This window comes from Frieseomelitta varia, unplaced genomic scaffold, assembly GCF_011392965.1.
Source record: "Frieseomelitta varia isolate USP_RPSP 00005682 unplaced genomic scaffold, Fvar_1.2 scaffold_322, whole genome shotgun sequence".
Taxonomy (NCBI): domain Eukaryota; kingdom Metazoa; phylum Arthropoda; class Insecta; order Hymenoptera; family Apidae; genus Frieseomelitta; species Frieseomelitta varia.
In genome coordinates this window covers 23,711-42,940 of record NW_025110060.1, presented here as the reverse complement: position 1 = coordinate 42,940, position 19,230 = coordinate 23,711, and the positions used below count along the sequence as shown (strand labels likewise).

The 19,230-nt window shown below is 38.4% G+C and overlaps 2 protein-coding genes across 3 annotated transcripts in view; one reads left to right on the top strand and one right to left on the bottom strand.

Moving 5' to 3' along the window:
• The window catches only part of LOC122530036 (band 4.1-like protein 4), a 92,807-nt gene extending 81,691 nt beyond the window's left edge, over positions 1-11,116 (bottom strand). Inside the window, exons 1-3 of the mRNA XM_043656663.1 lie at positions 10,849-11,116; positions 9,361-10,420; positions 121-310 (exon numbers count right to left, since the gene is read on the bottom strand). Coding sequence (XP_043512598.1) covers positions 121-234 — 114 coding nt within the window. The 5' untranslated portion in view covers positions 235-310; positions 9,361-10,420; positions 10,849-11,116. The remainder of the gene's footprint in view (positions 1-120; positions 311-9,360; positions 10,421-10,848) is intronic.
• A 990-nt stretch (positions 11,117-12,106) lies between these two features.
• On the top strand, positions 12,107-17,852 carry LOC122530037. Of its 2 annotated transcripts, none has more exons than XM_043656664.1 (4): positions 12,107-12,402; positions 12,603-12,682; positions 16,943-17,017; positions 17,747-17,852. In XM_043656664.1, the coding sequence occupies exons 1-4, from the start codon at positions 12,300-12,302 to the stop codon at positions 17,819-17,821; spliced, it is 333 nt and encodes a 110-aa protein (XP_043512599.1). In that variant the 5' UTR covers positions 12,107-12,299; the 3' UTR covers positions 17,822-17,852. The 2 variants fall into 2 exon arrangements, with proteins under 2 accessions (XP_043512599.1, XP_043512600.1); XM_043656665.1 differs by lacking the exon at positions 17,747-17,852 and adding an exon at positions 17,594-17,722.
• The last annotated feature ends 1,378 nt before the right edge of the window (positions 17,853-19,230 follow it).

Sequence of the window (19,230 nt, the reverse complement as noted above, 5' to 3'; positions counted from 1 at the left end):
CTACTGTACTCTATAAACTGCGAGCCAACTATACTACACGAGCGTTAATTTATTAATTATTACAGAATTACGGAAGTAATCTCTAGTTTTAAACGGACGAAATGTCGGATAAAAACTCACCAAAACATCTTGCAGCAGTTCGTGCTCGTCGAGAAGTATCACTTTGCAGTGAAGAAGACGGGGCCTACGGCTTCCAGCCGGCCTAAGTCCTGGACAGAGCCACTCCACTACCATCTCTTCGGCAGCCCTCGTTTCCCTTGTGATTCCTTCCTGGCTTTACTCGTTCATCCGCTCATCGGTTTCGGTCATCCTGAAAGATGAGGACGACGTTGTAATCCGATCAAAACTGTCGCCGTCGAAGCTTGTACATACATACTGATGCAGGCGAACACGATCTAACCACGAACGTTTTGTTCGGTATACAAAACAGCCAGAGCTGCGGGACACCTAACCTTTGCACGCTTAACAACACCACTCGTGCTCTTTTTGTAACAACTCTTTCACGCACAAATTTTTGTGACACTTTAAAAAAAGTTACTTTAACGAAACAATGCTTTGGTAGATTTTACTTTAATAAAATGTGTAAAAATTTCACTGGGATCATTCTAGGCTACAAAGTGATTAAATAGACAATTTCGTCGAATTATTTTAATGTTTAATCCTTAAAAAAAGGTGGAATATTGGTTTTTAATGCACTATGTTCCAAAGAGTTGAAAAAACCGGATAAAATGATTGAATACAGTCTCCGTGATACTAACGCTAAAATTACTAACGATTAACCCGTTGAATGTTTAGTCCGTATTAGAGATATTGCACAGATGATCTTACAATCGATAATGAAGTAATTAGTCTACTTATCGAAGCTTATAATATATTGCAATATATTGAATCAAAAGGCATTCTTAATTTATTGTAGCAATATTTGCTGTTCATTCAGTATTAAACTTTCAGACTTCTTCATTAATTCGAAACTTGTAATAAAGTGCAAGAGAAAATAATAAAAAATTCTGTACTTGCAATGATTAATTAATACCTGAAATGCAATGAAAAAGGAATTTCATATCTAATATTCGATGATTACATTTGGTACGCTCGACTAATCATTCATGACGCGGTAATTTATTTAATCAGAATCTCAGCTACGAATCCGTTCTACGATAAAGTCTCCTTAATTAAATCCCTATCTTCTCGCGTAATTTAAAAATTTTTACTTTATATATATATATATATATATATATATATATATATATATATATATATATATATATATATATATAATATACACTTATTATTTTGCTTCAAATACTTTGTATATTTATTATTTCATTATTGTATAATTCAAGATTAGCAGATGAAATGCTGCGATTCTTAACGAAATGATTCAAAGAATAAAAGAAAATCCTCGAGGTAGATTCTCAGATGAATTTCTCTTTAAAAAAAAAAAAAAAAAAAAAACAAAAATAGCGCGATGATATTTTCGTATCGATGTGAGAATTCTACCGGCCACAAAATTGTACGGAAAGAGAAACTTGAGATTCCATTGCATTCACTATGTCCTGTATAATCCTGTATAACTGAAAAATGAAACGAACTATCGTCGCCAAGCGACCGCACAGTTCCACGAACAATCCATCGTAACCCTGAACAATGAATGGAGCAAACCTGAAAACGTTCGGAGTTCTCCGAAACGGGTGTTCAATGGGCCTAGGTCCGACGAAACCAATTAAAACCGGCCCCGCACAATGGCCGAATAAATGGCCGAATTAACCAATGCCTTTGGGCAACCGTAAGGGAATCACGCGGCCAATAGAATAATGAAACGCTAAAAGCGTATCGCAAAAGCGACAGAAGCTAGTGCGGCCTAACGATTCGTTATGCTAAGAGGAGCTGGAGAACGAAAAAGAATAGTGGCTCGTTAATCAGTCAGCGATGGGATACATACCAGCTCGATCTGATCGTTAATCAGACGGATATCTATCTCGCGTGTTCCACGAGAGATCCGTGGACGGGACATCGCTTGCGCGACTAATAGAGTCGACTCCAAGTGAACAACAAGAAGAGAACGAAGAAAAACGCAGACAGAGAGTGGGAGGAGGAGGGAGGAATAGGAGTAGAGAAAGGAGGACACGAAACGATGGTGAATTATCTACATCTCTGTTCGGACTGTCGTCGAAGAAGACGCGCAGAGAAGAGCGGAACGATTGGCTCCGGTGCAATTGATTTCGTGATTTATGATATCCAGACGCAACCGTTGAAGACCGACGGTTGCTGGAAGAGTTACTTTTTAATCGATTCTACGCTCGATCGAACTTTCCTTGATTTTTTTCTTTTTTTTTTCTCCTTTCTTTTTTCTTTTTTCTTTCGGTCTGCAGAACGTGTGTGCGTCCTCGAAAAGAAGTACGAAGACGAAGTACGAAAATATACATGTTCCATACATACGTTCCTATTATATTGTATCATATGAGAATTGAATATTGATTAACTTGATTATTAATTGCTTTTACGATTTTTGATTTATCTTCTTACTTCCAAAAAACGATGCAATTTCTATTTCCAATTGTGTATTAATATGAATTGTATTGTTTGAAGAAAATAAGTAACAATAAATTTGATTGCAAAGTTGGGGAACAGAAAGTGTCGTCGTAGCGTCTTTATGTATTGGTAATTGTATTTCGTCACCAGCACATTTACGAAAATTTATACAAACGATTATATAACATCGTTCATGATAGTAGGACGAGACATAACAATCAATATGAAATTCAATTTCTAAGACACCGCGTTTCCTGTTACGTGAGATGAATTAACATTGTTAATGTTTCCTCCGTTTTTATAAACGATACTTTATTTTCCGAATATCTGAATATTTTACAACATATTATATAAAACGTCTCCTAACAACGGATGATTTTCAACCTAAGAAACAATCTGTTCTGATAATGTTAAAATATTCCGAATAAAATAGAAGTAAAGCTGTTTGTCATTCAAAACGCGCGTCCAAAGAACGTTACGAACGATGTTGGAAAATATCTCATTCGTGGTGTGTAAGTATCGTAGACAACATTGCGTCCATATAAAAGCAAACGGATTAAAGAGAAAAGCATCGCCTAGACGAACGTCGCCGGGATCGTTCCGCGAAAACGACGGCGAAAATCACGACGACGAAAAGTCAACGAGGTAATACCAAGCGAGAACTGCTTGCATCCCCATTAAGATACACAACGCGCTCGTGCTAAGCACGATAAATTATCTACAATGCAAATTCCTCTCGGTGCACAAATCCCGAAACGTCCTGCTCCATCGGCGTGTTCTTTTTAAGTGTATCAGGCAAATTTATGCACGCCCCTTTCCCGCGCATAATTATCACGCTACGAGCATTATTTACATAACAAGTTTAAGTAACAAACATCGCAACGAGGCTCGCCCGCTTGTAAAATCCCCGCTCGCCGGGCGCGCACTTAATTTCCTGGCCGAAACGACGCCGACTTTCGTTCGTTTTGGTTAAACGGATCGAACAGCCGGAACACACCTGTAAGATTCGAACATGCCGCCGATCCGTAACGGGAACGGGCTCGATCCTTCGCCAAACTCGATACTCACGTGCTCCGGGGGAAATCAACTTGTCGATTAGATCAGCCGATCGGCCAATGACGCGGAATAACGCGAATCTCAATTATCGGGTTACAGATTAGTTTCTAGACGGGGAAAGTTCATTTAATTCGAAATCCTCCGAAAGGCATTCGGACAATTTTTTCTAATCTGTTCATCGACATTGATGGGGTTCTATAATAAATGGCAAGATGTTACATTGATTTTTTTAACACGTTGACAGATGTTTCTATTGTTATAATTATTTTAGAACAGAAGGGAATGGAAAGGAAAGTAGATATTTATAGAATTTTTAAATATTATATTTATAAAATTAGAATTATTTATATTTATTCTATATAGAATAGAATAATAGAATTATTTAAATATTATATTTATATATAGAATTATTTATATATAGAATAGAATTATAGAATTATTTAAATATTATATTTATAGAATTTTTATAGTATAATATAATATTATATTTATAGAATTTTTAATTATTTAAATTGATGTCGAATCGTTTAACTTGAAATTAATAATTGTCGCCATTCGAGATCCCTCTAAAATTCAGAATGATTGAAATAAGACGAATGAAACAATTTTAAACGACATAACAAACAACTGGAAGATATTCTAAAGTGAAAAGAGTACTCTTTTATAGTAATATAAGATTTTAGAAAAATCAACGTGTTAATAAATCTTTCTACAATAGTACGAAAAGTGGTTGCAGCAAAATAGAATTTGAGAAGAAGATTTTGAAACAAAAAAACGATACCTAGAATCGAGAGATCATCTCGCTGATAAAGTTTGAGCAGCGCGAGTCGATCGAATAAAATAAACGATCGCAAATTTATTTTCAACGCCTGCAGCTGCGAAGCATGCTTCCTGCTGGCATCTGAAAAATTATAAACAGCTTGCTACCCAGTGCTCGGCTACTCGTCTGTACCGTTAGCTCATAGTTCCGACGTAGCATCTCGAATACGATTGCCTGAACTCCATTCGACGTTTGCACGCGTGGTAACGCACGTGGCTTCAGAAAGTTTCCGTCCACTCGATGAGACTTTAAACTTTTGTCAAAACTCTCGTGAAGAAGAAGAAAAAAAATGGTACAACGAACCTGAAGACCTCGATCTTCAAGATCACATTGTTGGATGATTGTTGTAAAAACATTTGTTCAGTGTCCGTAACGACGTTTGAATTAGCAAATTGTTCAAAAGAGAAGTTAATGCTGTTACACGAGTGACTGCCACTTAAAATATCTTCGCTTTGAAGACCTGTTGGCATGCACCTCTGCTCTCGCTGTTAGGCAAAAAATCTAGGGGCAAGAAAAGCCTGGTGGAGCGAGCGAAATCGATATGGAGATGAGAGGCGGCCGTCCGCGATGCGGGTGATCCATATTTATCGATGGAATATATTTTAACGGGGGGGTATTAATGCAAAAGACAGAAGCAGGAAACGAGTGGTGGCTCGGCCAGGAAACTGATGACCGTCGCGAGACGAAGTGAAATTTAATTGCATTTTAAAAAGTTCGAGATATTAAGGTGCAAGATCGTTGCATTATCAAGTTAAAACTGGGGGAAAGTCTCGAGTTGGAGTTCGCCTGTAATTTCATTTTAGCAAAAATTTCTGCCCAATTCAGGTAAATTGGAGGAAAAGTTACGAGGCGGTTGGAAACTTTCGAGATTTACAAGACTTCCGATGCAACTTTATGTATGCTTTACACTTGCTCTCTGATTGGAGAATACGATTGTTAATGTCAATGGTTAGCAGCTTGAATACGTGAACTGCACGTGCCCTTGCCCAAAAATTTAAAGCGTATTAAGAATATTATTTTTTTTATACTAGTAGAGTTTCGATTAATCATATTCAGAGTTGCAATTAAAATGATAATTGCAACATTCACTTTTCAGGAAAATATACAAGACACATTGTAAAACGTAAAAATTTGTCTCGTTCAAGAAACACATGCGATATCACAGTGATTTTCAATCCGTACATATATAAGAAATGAACATATCTATCCTTGCCTCTAAATTTCAGGAATTAACCGTACAACGAAACATACCAAACAAAATATAAAATAAAAATGCAGCCAAAAGTGTATTTGATTTCGTATGTTAAATATTAGCGGTTGAACTCCAAGATTAGTTAAATTCCCAGTCTGACACTTTTCAGACACGTCTACAGAACCGCAGAGATATTTAAAATCGAAAAACACGGTATACCGGAACGTTTCTCCAGGAATTTTTCGATCCTATTTAATATCGGAACGCCTACGGCCTCTCCAACACAATGCGCCGCGCTCATAAAACGCCGGTTACCAATACATCGAGGCATTACACACCATTATTGCAATTCAGCCAGAACGTATTCACGATACGGTATCTCATTGTCTCAAGCTATTTATATCGCGACGCTATTTGCGTAGGTCACGGTGATGCACGGCCGAACGAACCGATTAAAAAGCGAAGGTAGCTGCCGCGCCGTGGCCGAGAATGCGTGCGCGCAGCGAGTGCACCGCGAAAAGAATCCAACGGTGATAAATACGCCGGTATATAGGCGAGGGTAAATCATCGAGGAACCTCTTTCCCGTTCGTGCAGCACGTTCGATGCAATTTAAATATTTAAACTCATTAGGCAGGCGCAGAATTATGCGGCAAGACGGCCAGCGTTTCACGGCTCATTCGATGTACCTGGACTGTTATTGATGTTTCATGGTATTACGAACATTATTAATATTATGGTATTATAACATTTGTATCCACAGTAGTATCACTTTGATCGCGGCGATCTGCAACTGAACGTTTGCCCCCGCGATATATGTAAATACTTCGGCCGGTAGCAGACAATATTTATTTTATTTTATTTTCTGAAGCTAAATCTTAGGTTTAATTTCCTAGGTTTCATTCGTAAACATCCACTAATCTAATTGTTAGTCACGTCGTTCCATCCAGTTTAATTTCTACTGCAATTAGCGCAGACGATGGAACAAAATAAAACACGATTTTCCTCAAAGTTTTGTCTAAGGAAAATCTTTTTTTCTCTCTACCTTTCTCTCTCTCTGTCTGTCTACAACCCCTTCTTCAGAGTCGGACGCGACTAAAAATCGCGTATGAACGTTGGCCGGCGCAGCGCGCGATATATCAAGTCTTGAAAAGAATGTCCCTACGCTCGACGAATCGCTAAGAAAATTAATGGCCCGCGCTTTGCATTCCCCGGAGAAGCTTTGAATGCCGAAGGTATCTCTTCTCTGGTTTGAAGAGAGTCGCCTTCTAGGTTCTGGCAGCGCCTACACCAGCCTCTCTACGACATACGGGTGGCTGCTGTTGCACCCTCGACGCGTTCTCCTCCCGAGGAGGCTCGCGCCGTCTTCTCGCGGTGATCGTCGCGGTTTTGTGAACGTGTTCACGTATTATTCATTAGCTGACGCCGTTCGCCGCTGTCACGCCGCCTGATGAATTATTTTATTCGTTCGTACACGCCGCGCGTACCAAGCCGCGCAGCCGCGACGTCGAATCCTAATCGAACGAGCTTGGCGTCTTTCACGCGCAACCGAGATAAGTTATTGCGCGTGGACGCTGAATTTTGCGCTGAAACGAAGGCTGGGGAACGAAACGTTTGGAACGTCGCTTGAATTTTGATAAAGGTGGTCGGAAGGAATCGGGTCAGGTAGGAACGATCGAAGAAACGAAATCGACTCGAGAGGGCTGATAAGGTATAGAGGGTTAAAATTAATTTTGCCAATATCGAAATCCAATATCCATACGATTACCAAGTAAATGAAACGCGACAGAGGCGTTATCCTGGCGTTAACGAATAAAAACGAAACAAAGGGCAATTCTCGCGCAGCGATTGAGAAATCAATATCGTTTCAAGTTCCTTCTTAAAAGCCGATCCGTTGATTCTGATGTTATCGTCGCTGCCTAACCCTACTCAATCAGTCAGTTGACGCCTCGTTATCCGAATCATATTGGCTACGCGGTATTTCCTCCGAATGAGAAAACATTCTAATTGAGTCTGTTCCAATCTCGATTTTACGAATAGTCAGATATCAGACGGAAGTCAGGGTCACGTGGTGCTTCGAACGCCCATCGTTTTCCACGTAGCGACGAGAACGTTAATTGTTTCCCGTCACGTAGAGACAGAGAGTTTCGAGAGAGATAGACGCTCGTGACAAGTCCGCTTCTCGGACAGAAGGTCGGGAGACCAAGGCACTTGCCTTTTGTCCTCGCGCGTCGCGGTCGAAAAATATCCGTCCAATGTGCCAAATTGTCTGCGAGTGCCGTTGAACTTCGCCATTGAACGCGAGCGCGAGCCACTCGGTCGATGCATCGGTGAAACAGGTTTCGTACCGAGTATCCCCGAAATCTGAACCCAGGATAATAGAAACCGACGGCGCTTAGCAAATTGCCATACGGCTGGCCCTTTATAGCGGGATTAATTGCAGACGGAATTTGCCACGCTCGATTAACGCATCCGTTTTCCTGTTCCACGTCGCTCTCCCACGTTATTCGTCTAATAAAGCGAAAGACGAAGAGACAAAAGGAAAAGAGAGGGAAGAAACATTGTCCGGAACGGCGGGAAAAATAACGAGAATAACGCTCGACTCGCGGAATGGACACTCGCGATCACGATTACTTCGTCCCGATGGTTACGACCGTCCGACGCGGAGTCGTTAAACGGAACAAGCTCCTCGAAATTGATACAGTTAACCGATACGAAGCAGCAATTTCTTGTGCAAATATCGGAAACGATCGCGCGCTGTCCTCGGTCCCGTTCTTCTTTCCTTTTTATTCGTCCAAACACGCGATTTTCGTTCGCAGAGAGAAACGACCGAGAGGCTCTCGGGGGAGAATGATACCGAACGATAAAATGGTTCGTTAAAGTGAAGAAAAAAAAAAAAAAAACGAAAAAGAGAAATGAAATTTCAGCGAGCGGATCGAGGCTAACGACAACGGTATAATAACCGAGACCTTGTGCCGTCTAATTAATCAAGCGAGTCCACGGGACAGAGGTTCGACTAGAAGTCGTTCTTTGACTTCTTTGAAGCTTGTTTCCGGTTTCGTCTAGCCGCATCCCCGGAAGACGTCGGTTCTCTCGATTCTGCTTACTTTATTCGCGCACAACTATCCAGAGAAAAAGAAGCGCGCCCGTACAGCCCCGTAATTGGTGCTTACGGCTAATAGCCCATTGTCTGCCGTAAAGAAGCGGGAAAAATGTTTCATTTATCTGAGACGTTTTCAAAAGCAGCATCGGAATGAACGCGGGCGTTTCGACGATACGATTTCGGAATACAATACAAAGTGCGCTCCCGTCCCACATTAAGCATTCGTCGATCGGCTTTAAGGAAGCATTAAATTATGCCGACGATGAATTTTTTTGCTCACCGGCTCTTTCCATCGCTCTTTCGTCGATAAGACAAAGGAGAATGAACACACCGTGACGAAGCGTCAGGAGTATGCCTCGCATTGATTGAAAACTCTCTTCAATTTTTTTCGTGTATCGATAAAGCAAGAAAAAAATCGAACTGCAAACAGTCGCAAACCGAATCGAATAAAATCAATAAACGGAAGGTTTGTTCAAAAAGCGGCTATATCGATACGATGCACTGAATGTCAAGTAGAAACAAAGGCGTGTTCACCATGAGGATGGTAAGAGAAAACAGAGAGAGAGAGAGAGAGAGAGAGAGAGAGAGAGAGAGAGAGAGAGAGAAATAAAGCAAGATCGAAGGTAAATCTCGCAAGAAGAAAGTTGAATGGTACGTACCTTGACCGCGAAACTCAGATCCCAGATCGAAGGCACGCTGTCGCCGCGTTGATCGATGCAGCACGTCCCGATGGAAGGGTCATCACACTTCCGGCGTGTCGTCGTCGAGTCACCGGCGGATCCACAAAACGTTTCGAACGCGCGCACCGAGTCACGAGCCGTTCGAGGAACGTTCGTCAAAAGTATCTCGCGAACGAAGAGCGAAACCGAAACCGAAACTGAAAGGAACGGAGACGAGACGAGGAGAATACGTGCGTGGTTCCACCGAGTTGATTGTTCACTGGACGCGCGTGGACCAATCGGCACGGTGCTGGTGCGTGCACTGTGACATGTCAGGTGGTGATTTTCTGTCTGTCGGGCGAACTCGACGGAAGCTCGCCGCGACTTGAACTGACCGCGCAGCGAGAACCGACGCGTAGGACGGAAGTCTGGGATCGGTGATCGATGACACCGGTGTTGATTAGGCCGCGGCACCGACGCGCGTATGCAGCCGCCGTCGTCGTTGTGTCAGAAGCAGAAGGAAGAGCAGCAGCAACGGATCCAACGCGCGTAGAAAGACAGAGAGAGAGCGAGAGAGAGAGAGAGAGAGCGAGAGCGAGCGAGCAACGCCGGATCAGGGCAGTGGCTTGGCTCGGATCAGACTGAGCCGAGTTAACCGAAGGATTCAGATGTGCCTTTACCTTGCGCGCCTTCCTTTCCTTTCCTTTCCTTTCCTTTACCTTTCCTTCGCCGCGCGTTCCGTCTCGCTCGCGCGCGTTCACGTCTCGTGCTGTTCACTCTGTTAATCGTGATAGCGTGGACAGTGACGTAGCTCGCCGCTCGGAACTCTTCCTTTGACCATTTCCCTCGCCCGTCTTCTTCTTCTTCTCCTTCTTCTTCTTCTTCTTCTTCTTCTTTTTCTTCTAGCGCACGAAAATTGCGGCACGTCACGCGACCACGGAAACCATTTCAACGCCGATTGTTGCTTGGTTAAGTTGTTGCGATTACGCGGCCGATCCCACTGGGCCGCGTTAACGCCGGTGCCATCGAATTTTTCGCCGGACTTGTTGCCGAAATCGAACTGTTTCGAAATTATTAATTGTCAGAAATGATGGAACAGTAAGTTGTTAATGCAAATCGATACGAACAGATTTATGGACAGACGTGAGTTTGATTATTGTACGTTTTAATCGTTATGCTGTAGCTCATTCATTGTTGAACTTAAAGATTGTAGAATTACAAATTCCAAGTTCGAATTACAAACTTATATATACTGAATGAAACATTATTTATAGCATACCACGAAGGCACATCTTGCACGTGATCTTTGCACCGGATAAACAACCTTTCAAAATACGAATTTTTAAATAATAATTTCCCGCCATTTCATACGAGTTGCAACAACAAAAAGCTACATCTAGTTTTAGGAACTTATACTCTATTTAAAACAGTTACGTCTAATCTGAAAATTAAACAAAACGCTCGTTTCAATAGGAAAAATAAACCAACTAGCAAAAGAATTATAGTTGACTTTTCTTGTCAGCTGAGAACGCTATTCCATTTATACCCGGTGTACCGGAGAGAAACGATACGGCACTGCGTGTAAGCACAGCATAGCGAAGCGTCTGTCCCTTTCTCAACCGCTACTCACCTTCCTCCGTTGAGGACCTCGGCCTCGTGCCCATCATTCTTCCTAATACTTTGGTACACGCCGCAGAGAAAAGAAGCTCCATAAAAACGTGCTGCCCCATAATGTCCATGCAATCGAGTTGACTTCCTAAAAATAAAAGGCAACACGCGACACGTGAATTAAAAGAATGAAAAGAACAGAAAAAGAGAGAGAGAGAGAGAGAGAGAAATGAGAGTAGGAAAGGTCCATTTTGAATCGCCTCCGTTCAACACTGAACCACTCTTGTGAATGATACGTCACCGTAGACGTGTCGCTGTTTCAAAAGGCTCCTTTTTATTCTCGAATTACGAGCTAACAGAGCGAATAGAGCAACCGGATAATTTATTTGCCACGGACCGGAAATTGACGGAGGAGCGTCCTATTTGAAACAGGTGTTACAGACGCGTGTTTCGAGGAGCAGCCGTGGCGCTTTCAAACGATGCCGGGCGCTTCTTCACCAAGGCTTGCCGTGAATTAGTATTTCGAACGCGAATGACGTTTACAAAATATTTACGCATACGCTTCACGGCGAATACGTATCGTCATAACGAGAAAACACGAGGTATATTATAATACTGAATACATACGATAAAATCATAAATCTAGCAGGCAATCTGTGATACTTCGAGAAAAAATATGAAAAATCACTGATATTTACTTGAGTACTTAATCCCGGAGCAAGTTTAAGTTGACCGTGTCGAACGAAGAAAAGAGTATCAATTACCTTATCATTTTTGTAGAATAATTGTCCGAAAACCGTCCTTTTGAAATTCCATGCACGAGAACCATTTCTAAACTGAATAATCGTTTCTCGCGAAAAAAGTGTCAACTTCAGAGTCATTAGTGCTGCGCTCTTCAGACGTGTTGAAGAACTAAAAGACTAGTCTATCGGTAACAAAGATCTCTTGGCAAGATTATTTTCCTGCAGCAGCGAATCACCGTCGTTCACCTCGCGACAGAGCAAAACAAAATTACGTGTCATAAATCATCGATAAAAATTCTAATTTATCAGATTTCTTTATCACCGTATGGTACATCGTTATCTAAATTGAAGAATAAGTCCCGAGAGAATCTAGTAATTTTTTGCGTAACGTTGCCAACAATGCTCGCAACTAAACTTGTATATTTTGTGAAGATTACTACGTGCGTGGTTCCTGTTAGATCATGTTTTGATATTTTTATGCCAATAAGTTATGTAGTTTTGCCAAAATATGCAGTGCATATAACCACGGTAAACGGTGTTCAAATAGTTGTTAAAAGGTACGTTTAACACTAAGTGTCGACGTGTAAAATGGCGTGGTTCGGTGACGGGCTGCCTAGCTTGTCGAATTTAAAGGGACAATTAACAAACTTTACGAAGGAAGTCTTATCGGAGGGCATTGTCGAGGAAATTGGTATGTGTAAACCTTTTCAAATCATCTAATCAACGTGAATCACAGTCTATTATCGTACAACGTAAATTACTAACGACTGTCAATGTAAGAGTTTGTTTTATCGAGCGAGTATGACACAAAGTGGCGGGAAATTCGAAACGTAAATATCATTATTTATAATTTTGTCACTTGCAAATAATGTTCTAAACTCTTTTACATAGACGAGCGATCGAGAGCATTGAAGGAAGCGAACGAAAAATGTGTTGAGTTGCAAGAAATATTAAACTCGAAAGACGCTGAAGTAAGTATAATTTTATTTTCGGAATCGCTGATTAATAATTTATTAACATCTATTTTTAACTGTTCTCTTCTTACATAAGAATGTCGTTAAAAATACCACGACATGATTTTATTATCGTAGAGTGCGTGTATAAATATTATAATGTTCCAAAATGACGAATAATTTTCTTAATTTTGTAGCTAGTTGGATGTAAAATTGCTTTGATTATTTCTGCATTTTACTGAGTTGTTATATCTGTACAATATCTTTACATCTCGTATCAATGGTCATATCAATCGATCGAATGACACACATTATTGCAAATTTTTTACATTCACGCAGATGTCGACCATCTCGATAAGGACATTCTACGGTTAAGAATTATTTTAACAGATGTTACTTTCCATATTAAACGGAATTGAGTACTAAGTAAACACGTTTACCTTATCTCGTATGACACTATCCCCGAATCCTTTCAATCCTTGACAAGGGGCGATAGGATGTTATCCTTCATTACATAAGCTATCAATCATGCTTTTCACGTAATAAAACGATGCCATTATAATATTTTTGAAGCATATTTTTCAATATGAGAACATCTTATCAATAAATTTCGCATTTTTTATGTGATTTCTAAATTTTTACAGACGTCTACAGAAAACAGAAATTTATTTTATCTATCCACCTATTTTCGATGTACACGCGATTACATGCAACGCAATGTAATTTCCACAAATGCACAAAAACACACAATCTGCTTATCAGCCACTCAATTTAAAAAAAAAGAAAAAAAGAAAAATAAAAAGCAGAACACTGTCCAATTTTATAATATCTTGCTGCTTTGATCCGCATTTTTCTCCGTTAAAAAAACTCATCTACGAAACAGCTTAAATATTCCATTTTCTGGACTATCGTGGCATTTCTTTCATAAAATATTACACGTTCGACCTTTGAACAGCAATCGTTCCATTGTGCAAAAATAGTTTCATGGGGCGGGGGGGAGGAAGGATGGCAAAGGGGGACAGAGGGGTCATTGAAGTCTGCACGGTCACGTCGTTCCGGTTTGTTATCGCGGACAATTTGTGGAAGCATAAGAGACCAAAAGCGTGCACCACGTTTGTTCGTGCTTTTGTGGTAAGCTACGGAGGACGGTACCCTTCGTTGTTCTAGGAACCGATAGATAGCGATATCAAAGCCTTTTACTCTGCATTAACAATGCTCGCATCCCGTGCCCCTTGCCACCCTTAGAAATACCTATATAACGTTACAATATTAACGCGCCGATTGACTTTTACCCTATACCTAGGAGATGTCGTGTATTTGCCACGAAACGCGACCGTAAATTGATCGCGTTGCTCTATAGATGGAAAGAGTTTTTAGTGAGGGTGTAATTTATACCACTGTGGAAATTGTAATTAATCATACAGAAACAGCAGGGAATGATAATGAATTTGGATAGCGAGGAGCAGCTCTTTTGCTCTTTTGTGTGCACAGCGAATTACACGCATGGAAAACGAGGCAAATTTTAGTCAGTTAGTTTTATAAATTTAATTTAATCGATAATTTAAACAATATCAATGGTCGATATTTTAAATTCAATGTTCTGTTACATTTTTATATTAAGATTTATATTAAGTACCAGAGTAATATTTCTCATGGGAATTTTATGAACTTACAATACAGCGAATTTTTAGAAATCTCAATGATTTTTAGTAAATGAATTTTGATAGTTAAAATATTATTAAAATATTTGATTTAACGGGAAATTCGTGCATCGCACTTTTATTTTAAATAAATTTTATTGTAAACAATACGACTTTTTACAGTATCTTCTTCATATAAATATTTTTCACTGTTTCTACTCGTAAAAGAATATGTACTTGTAAACAACATGCATCTTATCAACCATTTTTAATGGATTTTAACGATGGAAGAAACAAATATGAACCGTTTAAAATAGTAATTATGAGAAAAAACAGAAAATTGGTTAAAATTACGAAAATAAACGCGTAACAATGCTATTATGCCATTACCGTTCGTGCTATTGTTTTAGATTGAAAATGTATCTGTATGTCTATATCGTCAAAATTAAATTTGTTATTATAACGAAGATGAAATTATATTTTATATCAAGATCGTGGGTATCTATCATTGTTGCGCACACGAATAAAACTGTCGAAACTCTGAAGCATCTATTAATCGCGTTATCAACTTGCTGGAATCGTAATAACGTTTTCCAATATTAACGTTCGATATCCAAGCCGTGTTCCTGGAATATAAATCACATGGTTTAGGGAGTGTCTTTGAATCACGAAGGCCGATCGCGTATTTTCTATCACGTTCTTTTTTTTTTTTTCTTCATCGTTCAGTTTCCTTTTATAAAACTTCATATCGAAACGTTTCAATGGTACTTTCGTTAAACCGTTGCAAAAAACTTTATATTAAAGCGGCGTTCTATATCAGTTCGCTTATTAGAAATGTTGAGATTTAACTTTGATAAACTTGTTACGTTTCTCTTTTAAATTGAGAATCCCCTGGAGATTTTAATAAAAGATCTACAATGCAAATAAAAGATCCCACGTCCAACTTTTCTTCATCCTTTAGAAAAATGTCGATAAATAGAACATTATTAATCCGTTGCAATCACCAGAAGCTATAAATACCGCAAAATTTATTTCTCTTTGCATTTTTTCTTCGAAGCTTGCTTACACTCGATTTCACCCGAGAGAATTCTATTTTCTTTTTCAAAAAAATATTCCCCGATTCCTCGCTCGGTCGATCAACAACCAGAATTAGGTAAAATTTGGAGGAACAGATATTTCTGAGATTACTGTTTGAAATATTAAATACCATACGGTTCAAACATCAAGTAAAATATTTTAGTTTTAATGTTATGCGCATAATTTAACATGATATTTTATCCAGTACTGGCGTGCAACTCATTCTATCCACAAAGTTTCGTCTCGTTGAATTTCCTTGCAGTTCTACGAACCAAATTTAGGAAGAAACAAAAAATACTTGTCTGTTTAACCGGATTATTTGCGCTGAATTCGAAATATTTCGAATCGTTTCGCTTTCGTTGCTCCCAGCGTTCGTGGTAAGATGGTGAACCGTATAGGTGGAATAACGTTTGGAGAGGGGGTTTGGTGACGGTTTATCGCAGCGCAAACCTGAGATAAGAAAGGCAAACAGAAACGCGCATCGTATGGTTCGTATGCCCACGGTCTACCACCGGACTTCCTTCTGATTATGGTTACCAATATTTAAGTCCGTAGCGTGATTACCGCGTTCCCCATGTCAACTTTTTCCTCCTTCCCCGCCCCCCCGGATTTTTTTCCACATTCCCCTTCGAGTTGGGTGATACCGATTTTTCGTTAACTGTTCTAACAAAATCATCCAGTTCCAAGAATAAATATGGCATGAACACGCCTTCGTATTACACGTATATATATGGTTCGAATACTCTTTTCCTCTTCAGTATCGCGAAATTCATCATTTTTTTATTGCTCGACCACGACGAGAGAGATATGTACTTTAGCTAATCACGTTTGCTAGAAATTAATTTTCTAAGTACTATCGCGAGTATGATGTAATTAAGAAATAATCAAATACGTGTTTATCGTATTTTTCGATCACGAACGATCGAAGATTGACAAATGGCTCGATCTGACTGGACGGGAAATAATTAAAGTAGCTACAATCAAAAATATCGAGATATTTAAAGTTTCTGAACTATCGGCAATATTTCTTACATTTGTTTGGAAGATCATGCAAATGGATCGAAGACACGATTTCAGAGAAAATTTAGATACAATTGTTATACGTACAGTAAAGCGAATGAAACTTCCTAATTACGCTCTAATAATAACAAGAACCTATTTTATTTGCCTCGGTGTACATACGTTAATGGTGAATTTGGTAATCGTAATTTAAAATATCTAAAGTCCTTGTTTTTCTGTAACTCCTTAATTAATATTGTATAATTTTTTTACATACGCAAAAGTAGTTCAAAAATTCTCCTTCGAAAAGCAGTATTTTAAAATTTGTAAACGTTTACAAAATAATAGTACAGTAAGAAAGTAGAATAACGAAATTAAAAAAATGTGTTTCTTTCTAACACGATTCTTTAAAATTCAATGAACTCTTAAGGGAATTATTAAATATATAAATATTATTATTAAATATATAATAATATTAAATATTTGAATTTGTCAGGATGTATATAGATTTTCGCGACTGGCCGTATGTCTAACTAAAAGTCGTTTATTCGATTTTTCGTAGATTTCGCTACTGCGACGACAAAACTGCGAGCTTCAGAAGGCTGTCGTCGAATTAAATGCAAAACCAAAGGATTCGGTAAGTTTTTTCCATGTTAATTTTCTTCTTGTTAGTCCTTACGTTGTAAAATACGTGAACGTATTTCAAACTTTGAAAAGCTTCAAAGAATATCTGTTTTTTTTTTTCCTTCTTTTTATTCGTGCTTGCATATTCAACGATAGGATAATTTATATTCATGACTCAGTAATAGCACGTTTAGTTAAAAAAGTGGAATACGATAAGACCGAACGTTAAGCAATAATGTTAATTAAGTATTCACTGTGCGCGGACAATTGTTCTTGCATGTAGAAATGTTCGTTTTTGATTTTAGAAAAAATATTTTCCTCCAAAATTTGTTCTATTGAAATCTTGTAAATCTTTTTGAGAAATTTGGAAACGAAAAAATCTGCATACAATGTATATAATGCAGAGAAATATGTAAAATATCAAAAATGAAGTATTCTCGTCAGAATCTCTGTTTAGATTCTATTTCTTCACAAAGATATAATTTTTGCTTACGAAAATATTCGAACACGCCATCAAAATTTGAAACGAATCTATGACTATTTAAATACTTTTTAAATATATCTATATTTTATTTTTAAATTATTGCAGCTTGAACGAAATGTCAAAGTGTCTCATGTAACACACATAACAGTTGCGTAAAAAGTATACTTTCGTGAGCAACTGTAACCTCAGTCCACAATTGAATTAATTATCATTTATACGTAATATTTGAAATGAATTGCGATATTACATTTATCACAGAACATTTATCAATCTTCGTTTAAAATATTTTATTTGCTATTTCCAACGATAAACATCGAATATTCCAATTTTTAATAGGAAAATTCGCCGAAAATTGGTCGAAGTTTCGCATTAAATATGATGTGCATGTAATAAGAAAAATATATATACACAAATTTTTAAATTTCTTTTTATATTAAAATAAAATTTCAATTTTCTTCAGTTTGGTTTCTCTTACACCTACATATCAATTAAATTACGCACAAACAATATTACATCCGCTGAGACATCCAACTAACGAGGAAAACTGAAGACTCAAATATGAGTTATTCGACAGAAATCTGTCAATTAGTAGAACAATTAAGTTATTTTCCCATCAGCTTTCCTTCCTTATAATTAATCGGCCACGCCGTACAACGCTGAGTAGCAGCTGATGAAGCTGATACAAAACTGCTGAACGCTGTTTCCCCTTTGCGTTTCGTTTGTACGTCTCGTGCTCTTCTGCTCGAGCGTTTCTACACGGGTTCCCGGTAATATACAAGCCTTAAAACCTCGCTAAGTACGTTGACTTACGAAACTCTTCTCGCGTTCCGAAATAATCTTTTATCTCGTGCCGCGCTGCTCCGCGGTGGACTTTTATTTGTGTACCCATTTTTGTACGAGATCGTAACGCGATTTATTTGGAAATCGTAAATTTTCCATCGCTAACTAGTCCTCTGTTATTTATTAACCAGCATTTACGGTAGCTAATTCCAGATAATTACAGATTGCAATAACGTCTACGTATATTAATCATTTGACCAGTTTCGCGCTGCATTTCATTCCTCCGGTAGAGAATTCGGCATCGATCTACGCGCGACACGTGAAAATTTATTTATTTTCTCGTTTGACAAAAATTGACAACGTGATGTATATTCACGTTTAGAAGTTTTCGCGCCTTCTTTTTTAAATTAATATCTTCTCGCGCGTAATTTTTTCGAGAAACATGAATATCGTGAACTGCGGATTTTTATACAACTTTGTATGTTTATGAACTCGGTTGATTGAGGAGATCAGTTTCAAATAGAAATTTTAAATATAATAAATAAATGCTCCACTTTGGATGCTTATATATATAATATACTTTTACATATTACGCGCATTTTATAATTATATGTATCATTTCCACATTTACAATTAATCATAGTTTCGACATTTGAAAGTTTTTTTTCTTTCTAATTTCCAAACTTCTGAGCAACAGTATACGCTAACAACATAAAAGAATACAAAAGGAAATCTTTTTATTTGTACCTTGATACTTGACGAGAATAGTGAGCGAAGTTAGCACGTAGTTAATTAACCAATGGAAAAACTAATGATACAAGTAAATAACATATTAAAACGCGTGGATAGAAACAATAATTACGATAATAATTAATTCAGCAATATATCTTTCAATACGAACGATGCCTCTAGCGTTCAATTCCTCTGCTGTGGTATTCTTAGAACTAAAGAAGTTCTTGGTA